The sequence below is a fragment of the Macrosteles quadrilineatus genome, unplaced genomic scaffold (assembly GCF_028750875.1).
Source record: "Macrosteles quadrilineatus isolate MER2022 unplaced genomic scaffold, UCM_ALF_1.0 Scaffold_3__2_contigs__length_128488019, whole genome shotgun sequence".
Taxonomy (NCBI): domain Eukaryota; kingdom Metazoa; phylum Arthropoda; class Insecta; order Hemiptera; family Cicadellidae; genus Macrosteles; species Macrosteles quadrilineatus.
The window spans coordinates 84,973,023-84,997,492 of NW_026542596.1; the positions used below are offsets into that span (position 1 = coordinate 84,973,023).

Here is a 24,470-nt window from a genome sequence, read left to right on the forward strand (position 1 = left end):
ACGTTTTAATGAAATATAAAAACGTATAGTAAGCTTGTGGTCGTTATAGTACATAATCACTCTTTTGTGACGAACAGTAAAAACATAATTTTCATTGGCTTGTTGGCAAAACCCAAAACCAAATGTAATACGTGAACGTTAAACCAGATAACCAGATGTCAGAATCCCCATCTATTCCAGATTCCAGAAGTTCTAGTCAGTCAGAGATCTTGGAATGGGGATTGGATAGGTAGCGTTAAAATAAAAACAATGAATATAACCAGCTAAGTTTCTTTTTGTACTCTTGAATTTTATAAATAACAGTGTGGTTTCTTTTACAAGTGTTTATAATTTTTCAATGGTTGTATCTAAAATTTAAAAAGCTGTGTTCACTTAAGTTCGTATTTATATCAAATTTCATAAGTCTCCATAGTGAAAGTAATCCAACACGCCAGGTCCCAATTATGTAAAATCGTGGCTTAATTCTTTTAACTTAACATGCCAGACATCTCTGTACAGGTGAATCAACCTGTTACATGAATGGCAAAAGGATGGGTGATAAATTAGGGTTAGGTACAGATGTGAGAGAACTTAAGTTAGGTCCAACTTTTACCAATAGTAAAGGAACTGCATTTCACACTTTAAGGTGTAAGTACATTTTCATTTTTAATTTTTTCATCAATAGCTCTTAAACCACTTAATACCTAACTTACACAAGTCTTAAAGTTATATTTCCTTAGATATTTCTTTAAGGCCAGGACCTAATGGATAGAACAATATGCCTATAAGTTAGCATAGGTTTTGTGTTGACAAACTACTTTTATTGTAAGTTAGAGATGCTTAGGTCTGATCCAATAAAAAATCTTGGCTTTAAAGATTAAATTGTTTAGAACCAAAATTCCACCGCTATAGCTGAACAGTTGATATGCCTACTTACGTAGCCTATCTAAAATCTCACTGAAAATAAAACTTGAATGCTGGTTGGCACTCATCCGTAGCCAAAAAGTCTTAAAATTAAGAGTTTTTATGCCCTAAACTTTGTTTTTTTTTCTCACAGAATATGGTATAATGTTTTATGTTAAATATGAACTAGGGTAATAGTCAAATTACCCTAAGTTATTGTGATTCTCTGTGACGTCCCATGGACAGAAGTTAGTATATTATTGGGCTAACTTATAAGTTATGTTGTTGAAACAGAATGTAGAGTTGCTCTAAAACTTTCAGATGACTTCAAACCAGCAAGTGTGGATGAGAGCAAGCGGGCAACAGTGGATGTGGGAGCGAATCATCAGGTGACTGTTACTGTTCCTCACCAAAATGGCTCTGGAACTGCTCAGACTGTTTTCAAAGGGTCTCATCGACCTTACCAGCGAGAATGTGTGCTCATCATCGACCGAACAACTGGAGAGATTACTCTAGAAAAGTTGACAAATAATATTCAACTCAAGAAGACTAGGTTTGTATATTGATGAAAAACTTGAGAAATTCTTTGCTCTGGAAGTGGTTAATTAGCCTAAGTTAAGTCAACTGCTTTTAAAGAAGGTTCATTTCCCCTTCTTTTAGAGTTAGAAATGAAAACTGATAGTGATTCAAAACTTGATAAAAAATACCATACTGGTACCTAATGTGAACAATTTATTAAGTTACAAGTAGGCCTATTGTCATTGGAAAAAGTTGGTTTTTCAATTCGGAAGTGGCTTACAGGATATTCAACTTTGTCAATAATCTGTTCTCCCTCTAACAAACAGCCTACTATTACTAGAAGTCTAGGTCTAGAGTATCCTGTTATTGATTTACCTACTGGAGGCATTAAGCAAAACTTTACTGAGGCATTAAAAAGTTGCAATATAGGTACTATCCATTTACTATTTTGTGTTTTTCTCTAAAATGTCCTAAATCAGTTGCAACATTAAAATTGTTTAGCAATTTATTATATGAACTTCAACTTCCCGATCGCAGTCTTGGTACTGTCAGTACAGTAGCCTACGGCCAAAACTTGTGTGCGCGTGGACAGGTCGCCACTAGCCGAACTAAAACTTACGGGTACCGGCTATTGGCAGTGCTGGGGGTAGGGGTGAGTGAGTAGCAAGACACAAATGTTTTCACAAAAGTAGCCTACCACCCCCCCCAACCCCCTCGCCAAGACCCAACCAGATCTGGTCGCTCGCACAGAAACTTTAGCCGAACTGTAACTAGGATCTTAGAGTCTTAGAGGTCTGTTCTGTTTTTATAGGTAATGTTTCATAAATTATTCAAAGTTTATCAGACTTGAAAGACAAGTTTAAAGGAGCAGAATATTTTACTTTAGACAAACTTTAAATGTATTTCATTGGTGTCAATGATAACAAATCTTTAGTTTACTGTATACCTTTAAAACAAACCTGGCAAACCGAACTATTTCTGAATAGGCCGGCCCAATAGTTCTGTAGGTTGTAAAAATCATCCCATGTTTTAAGTTAATAGCCTACTTAATCCAGATTGTATGTTGTGTTTAGGATGGAGAAGTCGAATAGTAATAGCGTGGGCAGTAGCCACAACGCTGCAGCGCCTATGGAAAAGAAGCCCTCGCCTCCACAGCAGTCGAGCCACAAGGCGCCGCGAGGTCTAGGCGTGCCTCTGCCCAAGCACTCCCCCCTCCCCGCCTCACCCTCATACAGCAACAAGAGCCCCCAGGTCTCCAGTTTGAGGTATAGTAGGCCTAGGCCACCACAATCTCGCCTCAAGATTTTTAAGAAGAGACTTTTTTAATACTTTTTATATGGGCCTAGTTTATTTATTTTTATTGTTTGTTACCTTTGTTGAATAAATAATTTATTACTGGATTGTTTTTATATTTTTAATTGAAAAATTTAGCAAGGTATACTAGATTTCTGTTGCTTTTTCTTACAAGATACCGTACAGTTGAACCCCTCATATTATATGGGACCATTCCCTGATTGGAATACAAAGAGTTGGGATGATCGAAAAGATTGTGAGCAGAGCCGTAAGATGAAAATAATGTTCACAGGAGCAATAACTTATACTCATTTAAAGTGAGGCAAATACAGAAATTTTTATCACAATTTCCGACAAATGAATGAAAATATATTCAATAGACGTGTATAGACAGTAAAATTGTTTGCTTGGTTCAGTTTAGATGGTGCACGTTTGGTTTGGATATTAACAGGCTCGTATTTGGATGGATTAGAATTATAAGGTTATGCTTGGCACTTCCGACTCGCTCTGTGTTGGTTGTTAAATGGATAAATTTTATTTATTATTTCCTAAATGATGATTTGAGTTTAGGCTAACTATAAAATAATGTTATATAAATTAATTAAATTCCTGTAGGCCTACTTACTGGTTTTGTAAGTGATGTGTTTGAAAGCTCACCTCTGTCTTTGACTATTGATACCACGGTACTAGACATTCCACCCCAAATCTCATATCTGCTGCCTGATAAATTCAAAAACAAGTACGAGCTATAGTATCCTATTCCATGTTTTCAAAGGGGCAAAATGATAGAAAAATGTATATGGTTTAGCAGTTTTATTGTTGTTGTATGCAACTTATGGGAACTGTATTTTACTCACCCTGTGTATTTGTTGGGCTAGTAGTGGGGCAAAATGTATCATACACGACTCATCCGGGGAAGATATTTACAGAACTCGCATGAAATGCTGCGCTTGGCAAACCTCCTATGGGGACTATTAAGATTGTACTATAAACGCCTACTTACCGGCCTATTAACCTAAAATACTACAGCGGAACCTTGATAAGAAGACCCTCGATAACAAGTCGCCCTTGATAACAAGTGTCATTTTCAAATCCCCTTGAAATTATTTTACGCTTAATCGTTATTACAAACCTCCATAAGAAGTCAACCTTGATAACAAGTCTTATTTTACAATCCCCATGAGAGTCTTGTTATCAAGGTTCTACTGTATTAGGCTATGTCCCAATGTTGTATGACTGGGACGGGTGGCGTCGTCCTGTAATCCAGCTACTAGGAGGTCACGAATTGTGGATATTTATAGGCATGCACTGTGGATGCGATACTGTCTGGTGTTTTGATGCGATTTCAGCAACAATTGGTCGTCATGGAAAATTACATTGAAATAAAATTTATAAACACTGGGTTCATTACTACAGTCACTAAGTTCTATTTACACTATATACATGTTCAACTACAGGATTTTAGTAGTTCAGCTTGGTGTGAAAAGCGACAAAACATTTCTCAAGATGCAGCGGAACTTTACACCGTTCGCACATCCATGCAGTCTCAGACCTCTTCTTGTTTGCTGTACATACTTTACAAGCTCTTGTTGGATGAAGTTTACTTTCTGTGGGTGGGACCTTCATAGGAAAATGTGCCCACTGCTTTGACTGAAGGCGCAATGGGGACGGATTAATTGGGGCTTTTCCAGGCGACGTCTTGGCTGGAATCGTAACTGAGGTCAAAATCTGTTCGACTAGGTTTAGTCGGAAGTCAGTAAAATGCATCTTTTTTATCTTTTTGATTTTCTTGAAAATGCAGAATGCATTGTAGAGTGTCATATCAAGAAGATAAAAAAAATCTTCTTACAGGCCTTGACAGTTCTCCTCATTATAGGAAAGGTCAACGGGACCTGATCCTGTCGATCTACACCCAACATACCTTGGTTGTAGTCAATGACACATTTAGGTTTTTTTATTTCTACTTGTTGGTCTCCTTCATTTACAATTTTGGATACTTCCATATCAATGTATTCGTGTACAGTTGATATCAAATGTACATGTTTACGATCGCTCCATTTCACAGCAAGGACCAGATCGTTTGATCGCTTCCCCCTTTTCCAGCTCAACATGCTTGAATACTTGTGGCATACATCTCCTTTTCAATAAAGCAGTAACCACAGCATGTGTTTCCTTTTCGATGAGCTTAGTATACAGGAGGGGGGAGGAGTACCAATTATCAAGGTAGACAACATACCCCATTCCCCAAAAAGGCTGCAGCAAATCAAGTGTGACAGCTTCACTAGTCAATGTGTCGTCAATTTGTCATCCCCAACATTTTGAATGTGCAGCAGTACCCAGAGAAAGACTCACATACTTTATAAATTTTAACTCCGAATCGGGCCCTTTTCATGGGATTAAATTGGATTATACCGTGACTGCTTGTCATTTTTAGAAGGGTTTCATCTAGGGCGATATTTCTTTCAGGTTCAAGCATGTGTAGAAACTTGGTCTCCAAATATGTTATAACGGGTCTCAGTTTTTTTTTTTTTTTTCAACTTATCATTCTGGATGTCACTTTCAGTGTTTTCATCATAAAAATGAAGAAATCGAGATATGTTTGTGAATCTCTCAAATGACATTGTGTTGGTAAAGATAGGTGTCTCTAATATTTGTCTGTGTGACCAATAGTGTTTGAGTTCTGGCTTCTTCACCTGACCCATACTCACATAGAGCGCAAAATACACTTTTAGCTCATCCCTAGTAACATCTACCCACTTTTTATCAGTCTTCAACATCTTCCTACCAGGGGTTCCAAACAGTTTTCTAGCGTAGTCATTGGTTTTAGCGAATTTCCCTATAGGGAAGTAGCTATTACCGTAGGTGGCACGGTAAGACCTAGACCCGAGACCGATTTACTTTTTCATTTTGATGTCCCCAGAGGCCAAAAACACCATCCGTTCAAATTTTTATATATGTATATATATATATATATATAGACTTATATATATATATATATATATATATACGTCCGTGAACGCGATAACTTGAGTAATTTTTGTCCGATTTTGATGAAATTTGGTTTAAAGGTGTAAAGCGGGATAAACTTGAATGAGTTCGCGAACCAGCACGATCGGACCATGGGAACGGGGCTTTACGGGGGGTTTTATGGGGTAAAAATTGGTTTTTCTCACATTTGACCCTTAAAACACAAAATTTTCCGATTTCTCTTTAGAACTTTTTAAAGAGCTTAAAAAAACAAATAATTTAGTATATAAAAGTATTTTTGTTCGATTATTAGTAACGGAGAAAATTAAAAAAATTGTAAATTTAAAATTCCCATGTTATTCTTATGGAGAATATTGTCAAATGTTGTAGTTTGCTTGTTTAGGGAAATATTTTGATCAAACTTGGTAAATTTATTTATTTTGTACTAAGCTATCAATATTTTACTAAAAAACACACTTTATTAGTTTCCTTGTAGCAGCAAACCTAGGTACTCGTTATACCTAATTTTAGTAATTTTATTAAAATATATTTAACTGAAAATCAATTCAGACAAATGGAAATTCGCTTAGTCGGCAGGTTTGCTGCAGCGGGGGTATTTGTAACTACCATATCCCAGAATTCATTCCCCACAAACTGCATAAATGTATCTAATTCTGTTGGATTCTCACCTAAGCTACGAAGTGTGTGTACGTTTATTCCAGGTACACCGCGGAATTCAATTTGTTTAGGGACATTTTTTACATCCAACCAAGGCCAATCGCTATCAAAAAAAACGTTGGTTTCTTACCTTTACCTTTTTTGGGGTTTTTTGAAGTTTTTTTATTGTTAGGCCTACATTTGCCTTTTAGGGGTGTAATTGATTTCTTAGGCATACCAGGTTTTTGTTTTTTGGTAACCAGAGAATTATTTGTAGGTTTCATTTTTTTGTTAGGTTTTCCCGAATGTGGAAGCTTTATTTTCCTTTTACTAGATACATTTTTTGTAGTAGGCCTATTAGCCTTAAGATTAGGAACAGAATTACTACTACAAGGCATAGACATAGGCATAGGCTCCATAGTACTAGTGCTAGGCCTGGGCTCCATAGTAGAAGTGCTAGGCCTGGGCTCCATACCAGTGCTTGTACTTGGAACCATATCCACTTCATCAGTAGCATTATTATTAGTTAGGCCTACCTGAAAATTGTCATACTGATCAAACTCCTCTTCAAATTCGTCAAATAATCTCGGTGATAGCCGAGATTTGTAATTAGAAGCACTAGGTCTAAATTCAAGGAAGTCTACAGGCCGTTCATTTTTGTCACTGTGATGAACGATTATGTCCACAACACTTTCGTCACTGCATGTTTCAGAGTCGAACTCATAATCACTGTCTAAATAACGATCTACCTCAGAAGAATGTAAATTTTCACTATCCATAATCAAAACATAACCAAAACAAACACTCGGTAAACGGTGGGCGGTTTCGACTGACGTCAACACGAACAGATGACGCTTTACAATAAATGAAATAAGAAATCAACAGGATGGCCAACAGACCAAAACAATATGTTATTCGTCAGTTAAGACATTCGTGAAGGACATGGCAACACCATCTGTCGGAAAAACTTACGACAATAATTATGACGCAACGCACACATCGAGTCGGACTTGTGTGTCGGCGTTCAGTCCACCCGGAGCGGCATCGAGTCAGACTCGTTTGTCTTCCTCAATAGGTTAACCTCTGCTCTTCGAACTGTCAAATTTAAGTATTTACAGCTGACTTAAATTAATTGATTTATTTACATTCTTTCAAAATGTAAACATGATAAAATTATGATGAAATCATGATAAAAATTTGGAAGAACATGGGGAGAAGCCCAAGGGAGATATGAAAATTAAGTTATATAATATTGCATTGTCATCCATTTGTGATCTATGTTTCAAGTTTCAAGTATCTAGCTCATCGGGAACTTCGTTTGAAATTGATATCAAAATTTGTAGGAAAGCGAGCTAATAGAAACAAGCCCATGGGGCGTAGCCCAAGGGAAATATGAAAATTAAATTATATCATATTGCATTGTCATCCATTTGTGAGCTATGTTTCAAGTTTCAAGTCTCTAGCTCATCGGGAAGTATCAAAATTTGCAGAAAGCGAGTAAATAAAAATAAGCCCATGGGGCGTAGCCCAAGGGAAATATGAAAATTAAATGATATTAATATTGCATTGTCTTCCATTTGTGAGCTATGTTTCAAGTTTAAAGTCTCTAGCTCATCGGGAAGTTAGTATAAAATTGATTGCAAAGTTTGTACCGGACAAGAAAGCGAGCTAATAAAAACGTTTTAAAATATTAACATTTCATTTCAAGTTTTTAACGAAAAACATATTTTCCCAGAACAGAGCCTAGCATGGATATTGTTTTTAGCCTAAAACTAAGATAGGCCTATTTCTAACAATTTGGAGGAAATCGTAGGAGCCGTTTTTGAAATCATTGTGTGCAAACATTACTCATATTATAGTAAGTTATAGATATTACACTAATGCAACATGGTATCATTTTTAAACCTTAACAGTTTTAACTTGTGAAAGTGCTATGTGTTTAATTTTCATTTATTGTGTAGCTTTGTTGAGAGCCTATAGACTAATCTCGTAGTTTGCCATTTTAAAAAAGTACAGCTAAAGTAGGCTACAAGAGTGATTGGTAAATTCACCAACCTCCAGCAGACTTAATTGGTCCCTTTTGGTAAACAGTGACTTGCCGTTCGACAAAGAGTATAGAAACCATCTGCTTTCTGTGTAGTGCAGCAAATACGTGTTTTTTTTTTTATACATTGTTAAAATATCTCACGGAGGCTTATTGAAGTTTAACCTCTTAAATGTTGCAGTCTTTCACCAGTAGCTGCTGGTAGTCTTCCGATGATAGGCTTAGAAGACCCACTGGACAATGCTTTCTCATCCCCCAACCTATCAGAGGCGTTGCGGGAATCTCCCTACTACAACAATCAACTGCATGAGCCTGAAGAGGTATGTTCCTGTATGGACAAAATCTGGATTTTTGTGATATTACTAGTCTGGATAAGAATATAATCTTGAAAGAATATAATCAATTTTTTATTTATGAAATTATTGTGAAAATTGGTATATTATTTTGAAAGTAAACTTGGCTGAAATTCTTTAGTGATGTGTCAAAACCGAAACAGATTTCAAAACCACTAAACATTTGTAAAAACTTCTATTTGTCATTATTATTGTTTTCTTTTTTTTTTATTACCTACTCTTGTATATCTTTTTAAATTGATGGTAAAAATCTTCAGTCAATTGTATCTACTGTATCTTCATCTATGTTCATTAGTGAAGTCTTGGAAATAAACATCGTTAATTTATAATGTCTTTCTCTCTACAAAATAAGTTAATTGCCTAGTAAACATCAACCATGGCCTTAAAAATAAACAGAACTAAATTTGTTTGATGTTAGGATAATTCACAAATTAAATTAATAACACAGACAATCTGCCCCACTACATTATTTGATGGTGATCTAAATTTAAAGCACTCTCAAACTATTTTTTGTTAGTTCTTGTGAGAAGTCAAAACAAAACAAGTAAGTCTTGTGAGTAATCTTGCAACTGTCCTCCATCTAATTTTTGTTTATTTTCCCTTGAGTAATTAGGGTTACAAGTTTTGAGTGTTGAGAAATTTCACCAAAACTTATTTACCATCTCGCTGTTGTTTTTCTAGGCTTTCTTACATAAGGACTTTCTTGTTAAACTGTATAGTAAGGATACTTTGTTGGTTGTTCTTCTTTGACGTGTGATTGGTTGTTGCCAGGACTCAGCAGTATCCAGAGTGGGTGTGTTGTCTGCGAGCTCCTCCAGCAATTCCTCCAGTGACGGTGACTCATCTGATAGTGACAGCGACTCTCCCCCGGCACACAACGACTCTAAGCAGAGGCTCACTAATGGTACACTCACTATTATTATGTTTTGGCAATAACACTTTTTTGCTAGTGATAATTTTACCTTCTGGCGTTCCAATTATTGTAGACTACTACTACGCGTTTTGTCAGCACCGTGACATCATATTGTAGTTTAATCAGCTATGGCTTTGTCTCCAACATTAAAATAAAACTGTCATGACAAACAATAAATACACATAATTAGATTCAACCAAACGTCGACGTGGTCGCAGTGGCCATATCATGCGTAGGCACATGTTTAATTCTGGGCAACGACTGCAGGATGGTGCGTTGTCTGTGGTGTACTTTGCCCAATGGCGTCATTACTCTTTTCCAGGAGTATCACAGTGTCGAAGAATTGCATTTCCTTGATTGTTTATTTTGTCATTCAGTATGTTCGGGTACCCTGTTCACACTGTAATAAATCTCATAACCTTAAAGTGTGAACATTAAATAACTTTTCTTGCACTTGTGTAATATTTGCAAGTTATCTGAGATGGAACTGTAATTATGTCCACATTGTATGAAGTTTCAATATAGTTCAACTTTTGGATGCAGATACAGTAGAACCCCTCATATCCGGCCATCACGGGACCAAGACCCTGGCCGGATAGCAATTTGGCCGGATAAACCAACCAACTATGAAAATTTAATAATTCATACCTAATAATATTTAATCAATAAATGCTGTCAAAAGTATCATTTAAGTCTATTTTAGGATTATTTTTAGAAGAATTAACATGTTTGTACAAGTAAAAAAAAATGTTTATTTGTAGGTTAAAGTTGTAAAGGAATGAACATACGAGTATTAAGATTACAGGTAACAAAAACTATTAAATAATGGAAGTAAAAATTACAATAAATCCAAATCGGCAATGAAGATTTTTTTGGACCTAAATAGTAAATACATTTCTACTGAACTTTCTTATCTATTTTGTGAAATAAATACAAAAGATTAATTTCCCAATCCCCATTTGTAATTAACCAACTGTTTAGAGGTTAGGCCTAGCTCAACTGAGTTTAGTGGCACAGTAAAATGTATTTAAACAAACAGATAAATAGTTCAGATAAATAGTTTAGCTCAGACAAGTCAAAAAGACTAGTGCTTGCGTCTGTAAGCTTTGAGAAAAACAGATGCAGACCCCTAGTATGTTGTATTATAATTTTCGAGTTAAGTTCATGAGTCATAGAAATTAATGAGAAATTTTCTGTGGACACCCTGTTGAGATAGAGGCTAATTAAATAAAAGGGTGTTTTTACGAAGATTAATGATGTTATAGACAATCAACTATAACAATACTGTCATAGTATCGGCAAATATATCCGCCTACTGTCCGCAAAGCCCAAAAGTTAATATATCCATCTACCGTCCGCTATGCACAAAATTCTAGGGGCCGCCTATAGTCCTTCACAGGGTGTCCACCGACAGGGAAAACCAGGAATTATGTGTGAATTTCGCATTTTACCGGGAATTTTCAATTTGCCATGATCGCGCATGAAGATGACGTTTCCATGGCCACGGAAGACGACGAAGATGTCCAAACGGCAGTGGGATTTGTTAGTGATTTTGCCACGATCGCGCATGACGACGATGACGTATCCGTGACCACGGGAGACAACAATGACGTTTCCGTGACCGCGGGAGACGACAATGACGTTTCCGTGACTGCGGGAGACGACGATGACGTTTCCATGACTACGGGAGCAGGCGATGACGTTTCCGTGACCGCGGGAGACGACGATGACGTTTCCGTGACCGTGGGAGACGACGTGATGTTTCCGTGACCACAGGAGACGACGATGACATTTCGGTGACCGCGGAGGATTAAAATCTTTCCGTTACCGCTGAAAAATATCAGAATTTTGTCACGACCACGGAAGACAGTGGTGATGTTTCTGTTATTGAGTGAGATATTCAGGATTTTTCTGTTATCGCAGAAAACGATGATCACAATTTAACCTCGAGTTTGGCTTGACCAAAAATTTCAAAATGGCACACTTCAAGAAAGTTTTATTTTTCATATTTTGTAATATCTTCATTTACCTTTAACGTGATATTTATTTAATGTGTTTAGAAGGGTTTAGAATTTAAATTGGCTTCGTGAAATTTTTGTAATTTCTGCATTAATTATTTCTATAGGTCACTTGAGAAACAACCTATAACTACAAAATTACATACTATATAAAAGTACATAAAGATGTACTTTTATATAGTATGTAAAGATGTACATTGGTGTAGTAATCATTACAGAAAATTTGGTAAAATTGAAACGGCTACCAGTATTAAGAATCAATTTTCAGGTGTCCGTACAAAGATTCAAAAAATTTTGGTATTGACATATCACTATTTTGAAGAAGTTATTTCTAAATTTCAGGTTTAAGGATTCGTTTTTAATTTTTGGATTATTTAATCAGAAATATATAAAAATTTAATACTTGTGTCAGGCACTATTACAGTAATCATAAATATAGTTTCTTTAACTGAGAATGCTCTTTCCGATAACTAAAATAGCGAGCTGTGTTAGCGCTAAAACAGCATTGCGAGAGTCGGCTCTTAACACGTTGGAAATTTTAGTATGAAAAGTACGAACTGAACTACCTGGATTTTTTTTACTCATGAATTACTCATGAATTTTTTTCTGGTTGGCCTGGTGGACACCCTATGGAAAGGTTAATGCTTTCAAGGAAAAAGTGGGTGGGGTACTTTTCCATTTACTAAAATCTAAACAAGTTTTGTGTGTGTTTCAGGACATGTTAATGGAAGCGTACCCCCAGCGGCTTTGCTGGAAGCAGATCTGGAACTGTCAGAGAGTGGCACGGACTCAGACTGTTGACTGCCTTGTGTAAATAAAATACTCGATGATAAGGTGTACTCATATGCTACATCGGAATATATGGCACAAATTGATATAAAATTATATACGTTTTCTTATTTTCTATCTTCCTCCTCCTGGTGACGTGTCAAATCTTGGACGGATGGATTTCAACAAAATATTCAAATTTGCGACTAGCTTCTACCACAATTTGATAATTTATTCAAAGCAATGATTATTAATTATTGAAGCCGTGATTAAAATGGAATCTGTGTAGGAGTGTTGAACATTTTAAGTTTCTGGTTTTGGGAATATTACTGATTGCTGGGAATTGATAGCTTACAGATATTGTCACAAACAGTGGCGGCTGGTGGGTTAAAGTAATGGGAGGAAGCATAAATTTGTTAGTTGGTAACTGATACCAGAGAAAAGTTATAAGTTGAAAAAAATGAGTTATTTAAACTTCAATTATGGTATATGGTCAATGGTTTAGTCCTTTTTTATATAAACTGTTTTTTTTTTTCATAGGCACATCTGTAATTATCATTAACTCTTTGTTCATAATTAATTGTCCTCGGCGCTTGCATACTTTCTAGAAATATTTTTAAGTTCATAATTTATTAGCTTCACTGCACAACACTTCTAGAGAAGCGATAGTATAGGCTACTAATTAATCAACACCTAAAATACTGGTGGCATGACAAACATAACCTTTACAAATCACTAAATACTGCCTTCTCTTATTCGACAGATTATATCGTGTGGCAGTCAACAGATCGTAGCGCTCAGCGTTGTGGCAATAGTTAAAGCTACTGTTTGGGCTGAGTCCCAAACGCCGTATATCTATTGCATTAGAGCCTAACATAGCGCTGTGATTGGTCAATTTTTTTCATGCAGCTTATATGGGAGTGAATCCCTGTGTACTAGGCTATCTGTTGCAAAAACATTATGCGTCCATTTTTACCCGTCAAAAAAACATTGGCCCTGCTAATGTTTATGTACATTCAAAACATTCAAACGCAGGATTAAAAGTCTTATTTATTATTATTAATTTTACTATAGTCTTGAAAATGGGAGGACTCCGTCACAGAGTCCTCGTAGACCACTGCCACTGGTCACAAAGAGATGTTCATAACGTTTTGTAATTCTCTGTCATTAACTTTTTTTTTATTTAAACACAAATAAATATATAATGGCGAGAATCAATATCGACGGTGGATTCAATTTTGAATTTTTCTTTGATCGAATCATAGACAAAAAGAACTAAATATAGACCGTCAGCTGTGCTGCAGTTACCATAGGTTCTGGCACACACCACTGGGAACGCCATGTAGTTACGGCCTTTGCGCTACGTAACTACACGGCGCGGCCAGCGGTGTGCGCCAGAACCTATGGTAACCACAGCTCGGCTGACAGTCTATATTTAATTCTTTTTGTCTGTGATCGCATTTTACTTTTATAAGGACTAGTGATGGTCGAATCCAGGAATTTCGAATCTGAATCCTAAAATAATCAAATTTCGAATCTTGAGTCCCAAAAATAGTTACAAAAGGGCTTATGGTGATTAAAAAGCAGGAATGGAATAGGAACCATTTAACACTTACAACCACCACGACAACAATAACCTCTATGGTTAGTCAATGTCACAGTACTGTATATTACAACGTCAATTTAACCTTTATGGTCAGGCAATGTGACAGTATGCCTTACAATTCTATTCTAATAAAAAAATTTGTTTAATCTCGTTAATCGAATCTCAAATCCAAATCTTTTCTTAGGATTCGGATTAGACACATCCCTAATTAGTACTTATTACACTGAAAATTGGTCTTGGTCTTGATCTTTATGAATTTAATCATTCCAACCATCGCCACCATCGCTCCGGAAATTAAGAACCAATAGTCCTGTTAGATTGACTACCCTCCAACAAGATGTTTATCAACATTTATTATTTAACTTTGCCAACCTTGTCAACGTTTGATAAGGTCAAACCAATATTCAATCTGAAATGAAGTTTCTACGAATGTCTAGTGTTATTTAATTCAGAAACCATAGCTTAAGTAATAATATTCATTTATTATTCTTTTAACTTAATGTAAATAGGGTACAATACAAATACAAATATCAATATATTTACAAAGGTATTATTTACAAGTATTGTATATAAACAACTACTTTCCTTTAAAGAAATTAGCTAATGGCCAGTGAATATAGGCCTATTTTTTTTTTCTTATTTGTAATTGGCTATTGATTGCATCAGTCTTGTCGCATCCCTCAACTTCATGACAAGTTCTTGTAGCTGCTGAAGAGAGCATGTGAAGGTGTGTTTTTTTGTCACTGTTACTTCTTCAGAAACAGTTTTTCTCTCAGTTCTTTCTGTTACAATTGTTATGAAATACACCAGTCGAGATTCATGTTCCAATGCACTTGACTGAAAAATAAATCAAATAATTTGTCTTGTGGTGTGATAAGAAAATTAAACTACGACCATGCTACGAAATAATCAATGAGTAGAAATCAGAAACGTCGTTTCTTCAACACTCGAAACTAATGTAGACTATGACACTGTGAAGAATGCTGATGGTACTTGGAAGAGTATGCTATTTAAGTTTCTAAAATTGCCAAGCAGAACAGAACACAAGTTTTCGCCTTGCTCCAATATTGTGTCCTCCTTTTTAACCGTTTTTAAAACATGAAATATTTTATTTAGCAAATTTAATGGTATCGGTTGAATCATTATCTGTCTTGAAAATTCATGGTACAATGTAATACAAACACAATGCATACAATGTTATACTTGTGCATAATGGATGGTCACTAGAATTCTAGCATGATTCAAGATTCAAGGTTTTCATGGCCGGTGGCAACTCTGTTCTGTACCCTAACTTATTAATTGTGTGTACATTTTTGCCCTGTGAAAAGTGGATTGTAGCAATATCAGGATTTTGAGACTATGCTATAAGCCTATAACCTGCGGAGGAACATTTGTGAGAACATTTCTATGTTTTGTGTCCTGCAATTAAATTACTGAAAGTTAGACTTTTTTTGGTTTTGTTTTTTACTGACCTGGTGATTAGTAGCACAGACATAATTTCAAAAAATCATCCTTAAAGAGTTCCATTAAAATTACTTATCAAATACACTGTAAAGTAACTTTAATTAATGTTTATAAGTTAGAACCAACAAGAGCAACCCACTAAGTAGTTCCATAGACAAATAGAATGAATATAGACCATCAGTTGTGCTACGATCAGCATAAGTTCTGGCATCCACCGCTAGGATTGCCGTGTAGTTACGACGCACACCGCTGCAGCGTCTGCTGGTAGCACGACGGCAGCGAATCAAACACCGAGCGGCACATCGCGGAACCTTCCTTTGACAGTCTATATTTATTCTATTTGTCTATGGTAGTAGGCTACACTACTAAATAGGCCTACAGTAAAATCTGTATAACAAGAGTCTCATAGGGATTATAGATGACTTGTTATAAAGGTTGTCTTCTTATCGAGATTTGCAATAACATGTGATTAGGGGTAAAATAATTTCAAGGAGATTTGAAAATGACCCTTATTATCAAAGGGTGATCTGTTATCGAGGTTCTACTGTAATGCAAAGTAAATTCTACAGTTGAAGGATAAATTTAAGAGTATTATCTATTCATACCTTAATGCACAAATCTAATCTCCATTTGATGTCTAAAATGCGAGGGAGAGAGGTTCCCACATTTCTCAACGACAACTGAAGTTTGCTCCCATATGCTTGATACAAATCCAGAATTCTTTGCAAGCGAGACAAATTTAAGTTGTAATTTTCTAGTGTTGTGGTTAGGCCATTTACGTCTAAATTGTGCCTAGCCGATTCAACCATCAGAATCAAGAGGGAAGCAAAACTCTCTTTAACAATATCAGGTTTGGAGGAGGAAAGCTCGTTCATTCCTGCAACAATATTGAACACAACAAAAATTTAAAGATATTACTCGGGATCAAACAATTTGGTGGGATATTAAACAAAAGGTTTCATAGTTTCAATAGCTTTATAGTCATCTAGTTTTAAATTGTGGAGGGAAATTCAAATTAAATGTTTAGTGGGAAAAACAAAGGTTGAGTGTTTTACTATTGATACATCCAATACAGTATTCAATTCGGTATCCAATAGTCAATGGTTGAGCATAGGGGAGTTAAACTGATAAAGCATTTGCACTGCACATGGCATCACTGTAAATGAACTAACTTATATAATGCATAAATGCATACCGTACATAAGTTAATCTAATATTGGAGTGATTGAGTTTGGAATAACTTAATATTAAAAGTGAAAGGTAAAAACAATTTATGTAAATACAAAATTGCCTTCCTATCATAAAAGAGATACAGTATAGCCTAAATTATTCTTTCCACTATGGAAATGAAATGAAAATGGTTATTTATAGGCCTACAGGCAATATTTATAGGTTTGGCCACATGCTCTTACACTTAAAAAACCTGTGGATGGCACTATTAAATAAACTAAACTCTGATATAGGGAAACTTTTATCTTTAAAAAGTGCAACTGTAAGTGAATTATACCAATGATAAGTCTATGACATCAATATATGGGATGGGTACCAAGATACAGTACCTATATAACTGCAACAAAATCTTGAATAAATATGATGTATCTATTGCTATGCAAATAGGCCAACTTAAAGCTAAAAATAAAAATAAAAGGCGAGCAATGCTGAGTACCATGCCAAGACAAATTATGGGCACCCCCTCTAGCTAAAAAAAAATAATGAATAAATTCAATACCCGTAATGTTCTGTAATCACTTTTATGAATCAAAAGTGGGTCTTAAGAAATATATAAAAGTACATTCATAATGGTCATTACGAAAACATTTTTTAAGTTGATGTTTAAATCAAATAAGTAGTTGACTCACAGAAGTGTCATTATTTTATACTTTAACAGAACTATTCAGAAAACAAAACAACTTTCTTGGGTGTTATCTAGGCTTTATTCAACTTTAATTTTTTTTCTTTGTTTGGTTTGTGGATTTAACCATATAAACTAGGCCTACAAAATAACTTCAAATAGCTTATTCATTTTTAATTTTGGCATAAAAAACTATGATTTACCCTTCTTAATGCACAAAATACTATTTTGTTTTGGTCGGTTCTATGTGTTACCAAATAGCTTACCAAAAAACCTTTTGAAACACTATATTTTCAGAATTTTTTTAGTTTATACCAGGACCCCCCAGATGTTTTTTAGACCTATATATTGCACCCTCCTGTTTCAAAACCTGTGGGTGCCCATGAGACAAATTATGTGCATTATAAGACAAATCTCCAATTTGGATTGGAGACATAAACTTAAAATAAATATAAAATCAGTACAGTATGTTAGTGAGGGTTATAAGAGATCTCTTTGTTTTAACCTGTTACAGAAAAATAAAACACAAACGATTCTAGCCACAACTTTATGCTATCAATCTATAACAAACCAGAATGATGACTTATAAGATTTATAAAATTCACTTATTATTATAGACCAACCACACAAACAACTAAATTAAAGAAACATAAAACGGGTACAGTTTCTTAACTGTGCTATGCTAATATCGATTGTAACTATCGAATTGAAAATATTAATAATCGATATTTTTAAATATATCTATTATAAAATTAAGCTATCATAACCTAACCTAACCAACCAAACTTGCTGATGGTGAAAAAATCGCATGAAGGTTTAGTAATCGAATCAATAGTTTCAATCATATTAGCATAGCCCAGTTAAGAAACTATACCCCATAAAACTATAAAACCTCTTGTTTGTTGTTATGTTAATAATTGTATCTACTATCTAGTAGGACCATACTGCTATGCCCTTTTAGACCTCTGACTTACTTGGGTACGACTTTGACTTTTCACATAGCACTAAAGCAGCAGCCTTCAACAACGATTTAAAACACTCGTCTGATATTAAGGTTTGATTTCCAAGTCTTTTTAAACCTATAAGAGTTTGTTGTGATAATTTCATACTGATTGGTAATGTTTTTAAATTATAGGTTAGTTGGATGACATAAGTAGTGGAAGTGACACTGACAGACAACTAACAGGGAAAGAAGAAGAACATGATAATAAAACATTCTTCATTATAGTTCAGTGGAAAACGAAGTCTGGCAGTTCAAGCATTGGTTATTGAGTGAAGCGAGCAAAGCTCTTTTAAAATTCCTGCCTTTGTTTTCCAAATACTCCTCCCTGAACGGCCGAAGCAATCTGCATGATATTAGCAAGGCACAAGCCACGACCACCTTTAACCATAGACTAACCTATGTTTTATCTATGCTTTAACTCACCGCGGCCTGGTAGAATTGGCAACGTTGCAATTAGTGTTGTCTAGCACCAGAAATCCCATAAAATAACATGGCAGACAGGTGACACTAGCTCATTAAATCACGTATTATGGCTGCACTTCACGTCCAACACTCGTTCGAATTGAAATATCGACTTTTCGATTGTTTGGTTAGTTAGGTTAGGTTAACCTTACCTAACTAACCAAACGATATAGAATAATCGATCGATATTTTCATTCGACTGAGTGTAGGACATAAAGTGCAGCCAGTATTATTCATTTAAATATAAATTTATGAACATAAAATTATTAATATATTTAAAACTAGCAGAGTACCCGTTCTTCGTACGGGGTTAGCATATAAGTATAAAATGCTTATTACAGTAATAGGAGAGGACAAGGTTTAAGAAAATTTAGTCTTTTTTATAAGGTATGCTATAGTGTTACACACATCTGCCATAGCCCTAATGTTCTACTACTGCACCTAAGCCATTGAAAAAAGTAAAATGTGTACCACAACTTTTTGGCCCGACAGCGACGTCCTGTCCTAATGTGGTTTTATGTCAAATGCTCGTTCATTTTCAAGATGAGCTCGTTCGCAACGCTCAATCACGTCCTGGTTGAAGTTCGTTTGCTACGCTTACTCACATTTAGATTGGAGCTCTTTCGCTGCGCTCACTTGCCTTCAAGTTTAGCTCGTTCCCTACGCTAAACTCGCCTCCCTCATAGATAAAAAAAATTATGGTGCTGCACCCTGTTGGTAAATTAACTTTTTAATGCTATTTTGAACATCACAGAATCAAACTGTTTAGTTTAACCAGCTGTTAAGATGCTTTAATTCCATTTAAATACTACTACTCATAAGGTAAGGGAACTACAGAGCCACTGGGGCGCGGAGCCCAAACGATTTTTGAGATATGGATATACCTAAATGTTAATAGGGAATGTGAGCTATCATCATGCCAAATTTCAGTCATCATCATGGAAATTTCCAAATCATCAGCCTAAATCCGTCCAGTAGTTTAAATAATGCGTGATTGAGCAACACACAAACACACAACCTTTCAGATTTATAATATTAGTAAGATAAGATAAAACAGAATTTAAAACCAAAACAATATTAAAATTTAAAATCCCTTTTTGTACATTTAAAGTGAATTCAATATTTTCATAGCCTAGTAACCATAAGCTTTCTTATTCTTAAAATATACACGCAATTTGTTAGTCTATTAGCTGCCTCCAAAAACAGCTGTTACAACCCTACTTGCGATGTTGTCACTCACAAGGCCGCGGCCTAATAGAATTGGCAACGTTGCAAGTGGTGTTGTCTGGTGCCATACGTCGCATAAGATAACATGGCAGATATGTGATACCAGCTCATTAATTTGCGTATTATTCATTTAAATTTATGAACATAATGTATTAAAGGATTGAAAATAAAACGTATAGAGTTGAGAACCAAAATAATATTTAAATTGAAAATCTATTTTTGTATATTTAAAAGTGGAGTCAATATATTATTAGCCCAGTAACCAAACTTTCATATTATCAAAAAATACACAAATACCATTAGCTACCTCCAAAACAAAACAGCTGTTACAACCCTACTTGCGATGTTGCCACTTCGAAGGCCACGGCCTGGAGTTAAGGGTGGCCGTGGCAGTGCACAAGCACAGTCTTGTTAATCAACGATGGCAAGGTTTGATATGATAAAACATATACATAGATTTATCATCCTTTATGGATCAGATGTAGAAAATTTGTATTTTTATTTCTGTCTGGTTGTTAGTCTATGGTTTTGTTTTATCTATGATAAATCTGAAATGGTACAAATTATTGAACAACGAGGATTTTTCCAAACTTTAAGAAATTTAACATATGGGCCTTAAGGGTTGAATATTTATTTTTATTTACAGTATAACCATTTTACAAAAATATATATTACTAGCTGTAACCCGTTTAACTTCTTAATTTTCAAGATTATCTCGTTCGCATGGCTCAATCACGTCCTGGTTGAAGTTTGTTCGCTACGCTCACTCACCTTAAGGTTGGAGCTCGTTCGCTACGCTCACTCACCTTTAGGTTGGAGCTCGTTCGCTGCGCTCACTTGCCTTCAGGTCAGCTCGTTCGCTACGCTAACTCGCCTCCAGGTTGAAGTTCGTTCGCTACGCTCGCTCACCTTTTGCAAATTGGTTGCAAATTAGCTGTTGTCATAAATGAAAAAGAAATAATAGTGCTGCACCCTGTTGGTAATCCTTGTAACTTTAATGCTACCCTATTGAACATCATAGAACAGAACCAACTTGTTTAATTGAAACAGCTGTTAAGATTCAATAATTCCATTTCTCATAAGGTTAACATGGGAAACTCCAGAGCCACTGGGGCGGAGCCCGAAAGGATTTTTGAAACAAGAATATGCCCATATGTTAATCGGGAATGTGAGCTATCATCATGCCAAATTTCAGCCCAATCCGACCAGTATTTTTCGCGTTCACTTGTCACAAACATACATCCATACATCCATCCATACATCCAAACTTTCTCATTTATAATATTACAGTAGGATTTATTCATTTGCCCAAAACATAATGCCAAATAATAAATGGTTTTTGTACAGCATTTATTTATGGTTCAATGAAGACATTATTCACAGAAGTGTCAACAAAATATGAACAAGAAATTAACAATAATATCGTGGGTTCGCCCAGACCTGAGACACCCTTTAACATAATTCATTTAGGTAAACATATTTATTCAATTTTCCTTAGGCTTAATTCGTTTAATAGATCTTGAGGGAGCCTTCAACGTAGCCTCTCCTGTTTTCAGTTGCTTCGCCAAGTTCAAAAGCCAATGCACCAGGAAAATGTTTTAAAGACTTCAGAAATTTGGGGGTGTTTTTTTTTCAATAAAGGCCGAGATATACTCCACTCCTATCTCCTTATGTATATGCCTGTTTCTAATAAACGAATAAACCACCACCAGAGCATTCACCGCTATAATCTTAGAAATTTGTTTTGGATCACTAGAATGTTGAAGAGTAATTTTTTTTATATTAGCTAATCCCCAGAGATGCATATGTTATCAAAGGCCGAATCATTGATTTGTAGATTAGAACTGTACAATTAAGCAGGTTTCAGAGTATATTTCCTATTGATCAAAGGGAAAAGCTTTGCAAGCGTACATAACCTTGGGAAATTTTTTTGTTTACATGGAAGTTGCAATTTAGTTTCTTATCCAACCATACTCCAAGGTATTTTTTTTTTGTCAACAGGGTTCCGGGTTTTACGGTAGGTTACCATAAATTTGAATTTCATGTGGTGTTGTATGAACATAGTTACGTAACAATACAGTAAACCAGATACAGAAATGAATCGTGTTAAACCATAAATAAAACATAGTGTATTATTAATGTAATGTTTTATTGAAATATAATAGTTTCTGAGATATAGTGGTACAGTTAAGTTTTTGAGCCTTATACTGTATCCAAATCGTTATGTTGTTTCATTATTCCACATAGATATATTTTTATTCAACTCATCAAAATCATTTAGCTCTTAACTTATTAAACAACGTGGATACAATTTACAGACTTAAGAGGCCATCAATTCTGGACCTGCCCTACAGATTTTTGTAAAGTGTTTTTATTGAAAAATTTGTTGTTGAGAGTGCTTAGCAGCTATCTTTAATGTTCCAAAGTCAATTTTTCGTATTACATAGTATTTACTTATTGTTCGATATATATTAGAACAGATTGTAAAGTAAATAAATAAAAATAAAAAAAAAATAAAAAAATACAAACCAACTGTTTATTGTCCAAGGACAATACAATGTTGGTATATAATGAATTAATAATAAAAAATTTATCGATATTAACAAATTGAAACATATTAGCTGACAACTACGATAAATATTGTTCAGTATCAACAAACAATAATAATTTTTTTTTTTATCACAATTTTTTTTTACAATCTGTTCATTTTTAGAACATTTAGCAAATACAATAACAAATTTTAATAAAACGTTAGTTAATCTCTGTCCATTGACAGAGCTAACTTAAAAATATTTTAATGAAAACATAAATATGTAAATAAACAAGGGAAAATTAAATTGTTCAAACAAAACGTGTGCTTAGATCCAAAACATGAATCCTTTTTAGCCTGTATATACTGGTGCTGTTGTCCAAGAGGTTTAGAGCCAGGTGATTAGGGTGATTTTCAAGTTTCTTTAGATATTTTGCACTAAATTTGGTTATTTCCTCTTCAACCGTAGGAATTCCACTGTCCTTGTGAAGGATATTGTTATTAACATACCACTGGGCTTGCAGAATGAACCTTAAAACTTTTGACTGAAATCGTTGGATAATGTTTATGTTCGACATACTGGACGTTCCCCACAGTTGGATTCCATAAGTCCAAATTGGCTTCAGTATTACTTTGTATAGTAATAATTTATTTGCAATGGTCAATTTTGATTTACTATTTAGGAGCCAGGAAAGATTTTTAAATTTTAAATTTAGGTACATTCTTTTATTCCAGATATGGGTTTTCCAGGTTAATCTTTTGTCAATCGTCATGCCGAGATATTTCACATCGTGGGATTGCGGAATTTGGACATTATTTAAGGTTACAGGAGGACAAGTACCTAATCTGGTAGTGAAGGTCACATGAGTAGATTTGCTCTCATTCACTTTTATTTTCCATGTTTGCAACCATTCTTCTAAGTCATCTAGGGAATTTTGAAGATTAAGTGAAGCTACCACTGGATCAGGATGGGACGCTAAAATAGCTGTATCGTCAGCAAAAGTGGCCACAGAAGTATTCACATTTTCAGGTAGATCGGCTGTAAACAGAGTATATAGTACAGGTCCGAGAACACTTCCTTGGGGAACGCCAGCTTGAATTGGGTACAATTTTGTAATGCTATCTCCAAATTTAACTCTGAAATATCTGTCGGTTAGGTATGATTTAATTGTCATATAAAATGTATGAGGAAGATTCAGTTTGAGTTTATAAAGTAGGCCTGTGTGCCAAACTTTGTCAAAGGCTTGACTTACATCGATAAAGACAGCTGTACAATAGTTCTTTTTCTCAAGGTCTTCTTTAATTGTATTAACCAATCTATGTACTTGTTCAACTGTGGAATGCTCCCGTCAAAACCCAAACTGATGATTTGGAATCAAGTTTCTGTCCTCTACTTCTTCAAGTAGACGATTCAAGAAGAGCCTCTCAAACAATTTGGATGTTATTGGAAATAGACTGATAGGTCGATATGAACTTGCTTGTTGGGGTGGTTTTCCTGGCTTTGCTATCATGATTATTTCTGAAACTTTCCATTGTGACGGGAAATACTCAGTCCGTATAATTGAATTAAAAATGAGTGTCAGGTATATGAATGCTTTTCTAGGAAGCTCTTTCATTACTTTTCCCGTGATTAAGTCGTCCAGGGGCTTTAAACAGTTTTAATTTGTTTACAAGTTTACAGACTTCTGAGGGAGTAAAGGGCTTTATTGGAGGTGATAACTGATTTGGTGAGTCAATGAACTCAAGAATTTCGTCAAGATTATTAAAATTATTATTTTGATTTTGATTGGGAGTAAACACTGCGGCCAAGTGGTTTGCAAACACTTCAGATTTTTCAATATCGTTTCTTGCCCAAGTTCCATCGGACTTAGAGATAGGCGGTATCAGGATATTTGGACGGTTCATCCCTCTA

General features: G+C 35.2%; 2 protein-coding genes across 2 annotated transcripts; one reads left to right on the forward strand and one right to left on the reverse strand.

Annotated features, from left to right (window-relative positions):
- The first annotated feature begins 196 nt into the window (after positions 1-196).
- LOC128990272 (ELL-associated factor 1-like) lies at positions 197-12,531 on the forward strand. The gene is made up of 6 exons (XM_054412589.1): positions 197-627; positions 1,204-1,435; positions 2,475-2,666; positions 8,544-8,682; positions 9,487-9,619; positions 12,362-12,531. Exons 1-6 carry the CDS (start codon positions 516-518, stop codon positions 12,445-12,447), a joined length of 894 nt encoding a protein of 297 aa, XP_054268564.1. The 5' UTR covers positions 197-515; the 3' UTR covers positions 12,448-12,531.
- A 1,973-nt stretch (positions 12,532-14,504) lies between these two features.
- On the reverse strand, positions 14,505-18,502 carry LOC128990666 (COMM domain-containing protein 3-like). Its single transcript, XM_054413166.1, has 3 exons — positions 18,311-18,502; positions 16,090-16,361; positions 14,505-14,857 (listed from the first exon to the last, which is right to left on the reverse strand). The coding sequence occupies exons 1-3, from the start codon at positions 18,441-18,443 to the stop codon at positions 14,657-14,659; spliced, it is 606 nt and encodes a 201-aa protein (XP_054269141.1). The 5' UTR covers positions 18,444-18,502; the 3' UTR covers positions 14,505-14,656.
- Between the last annotated feature and the right edge of the window lie 5,968 nt (positions 18,503-24,470).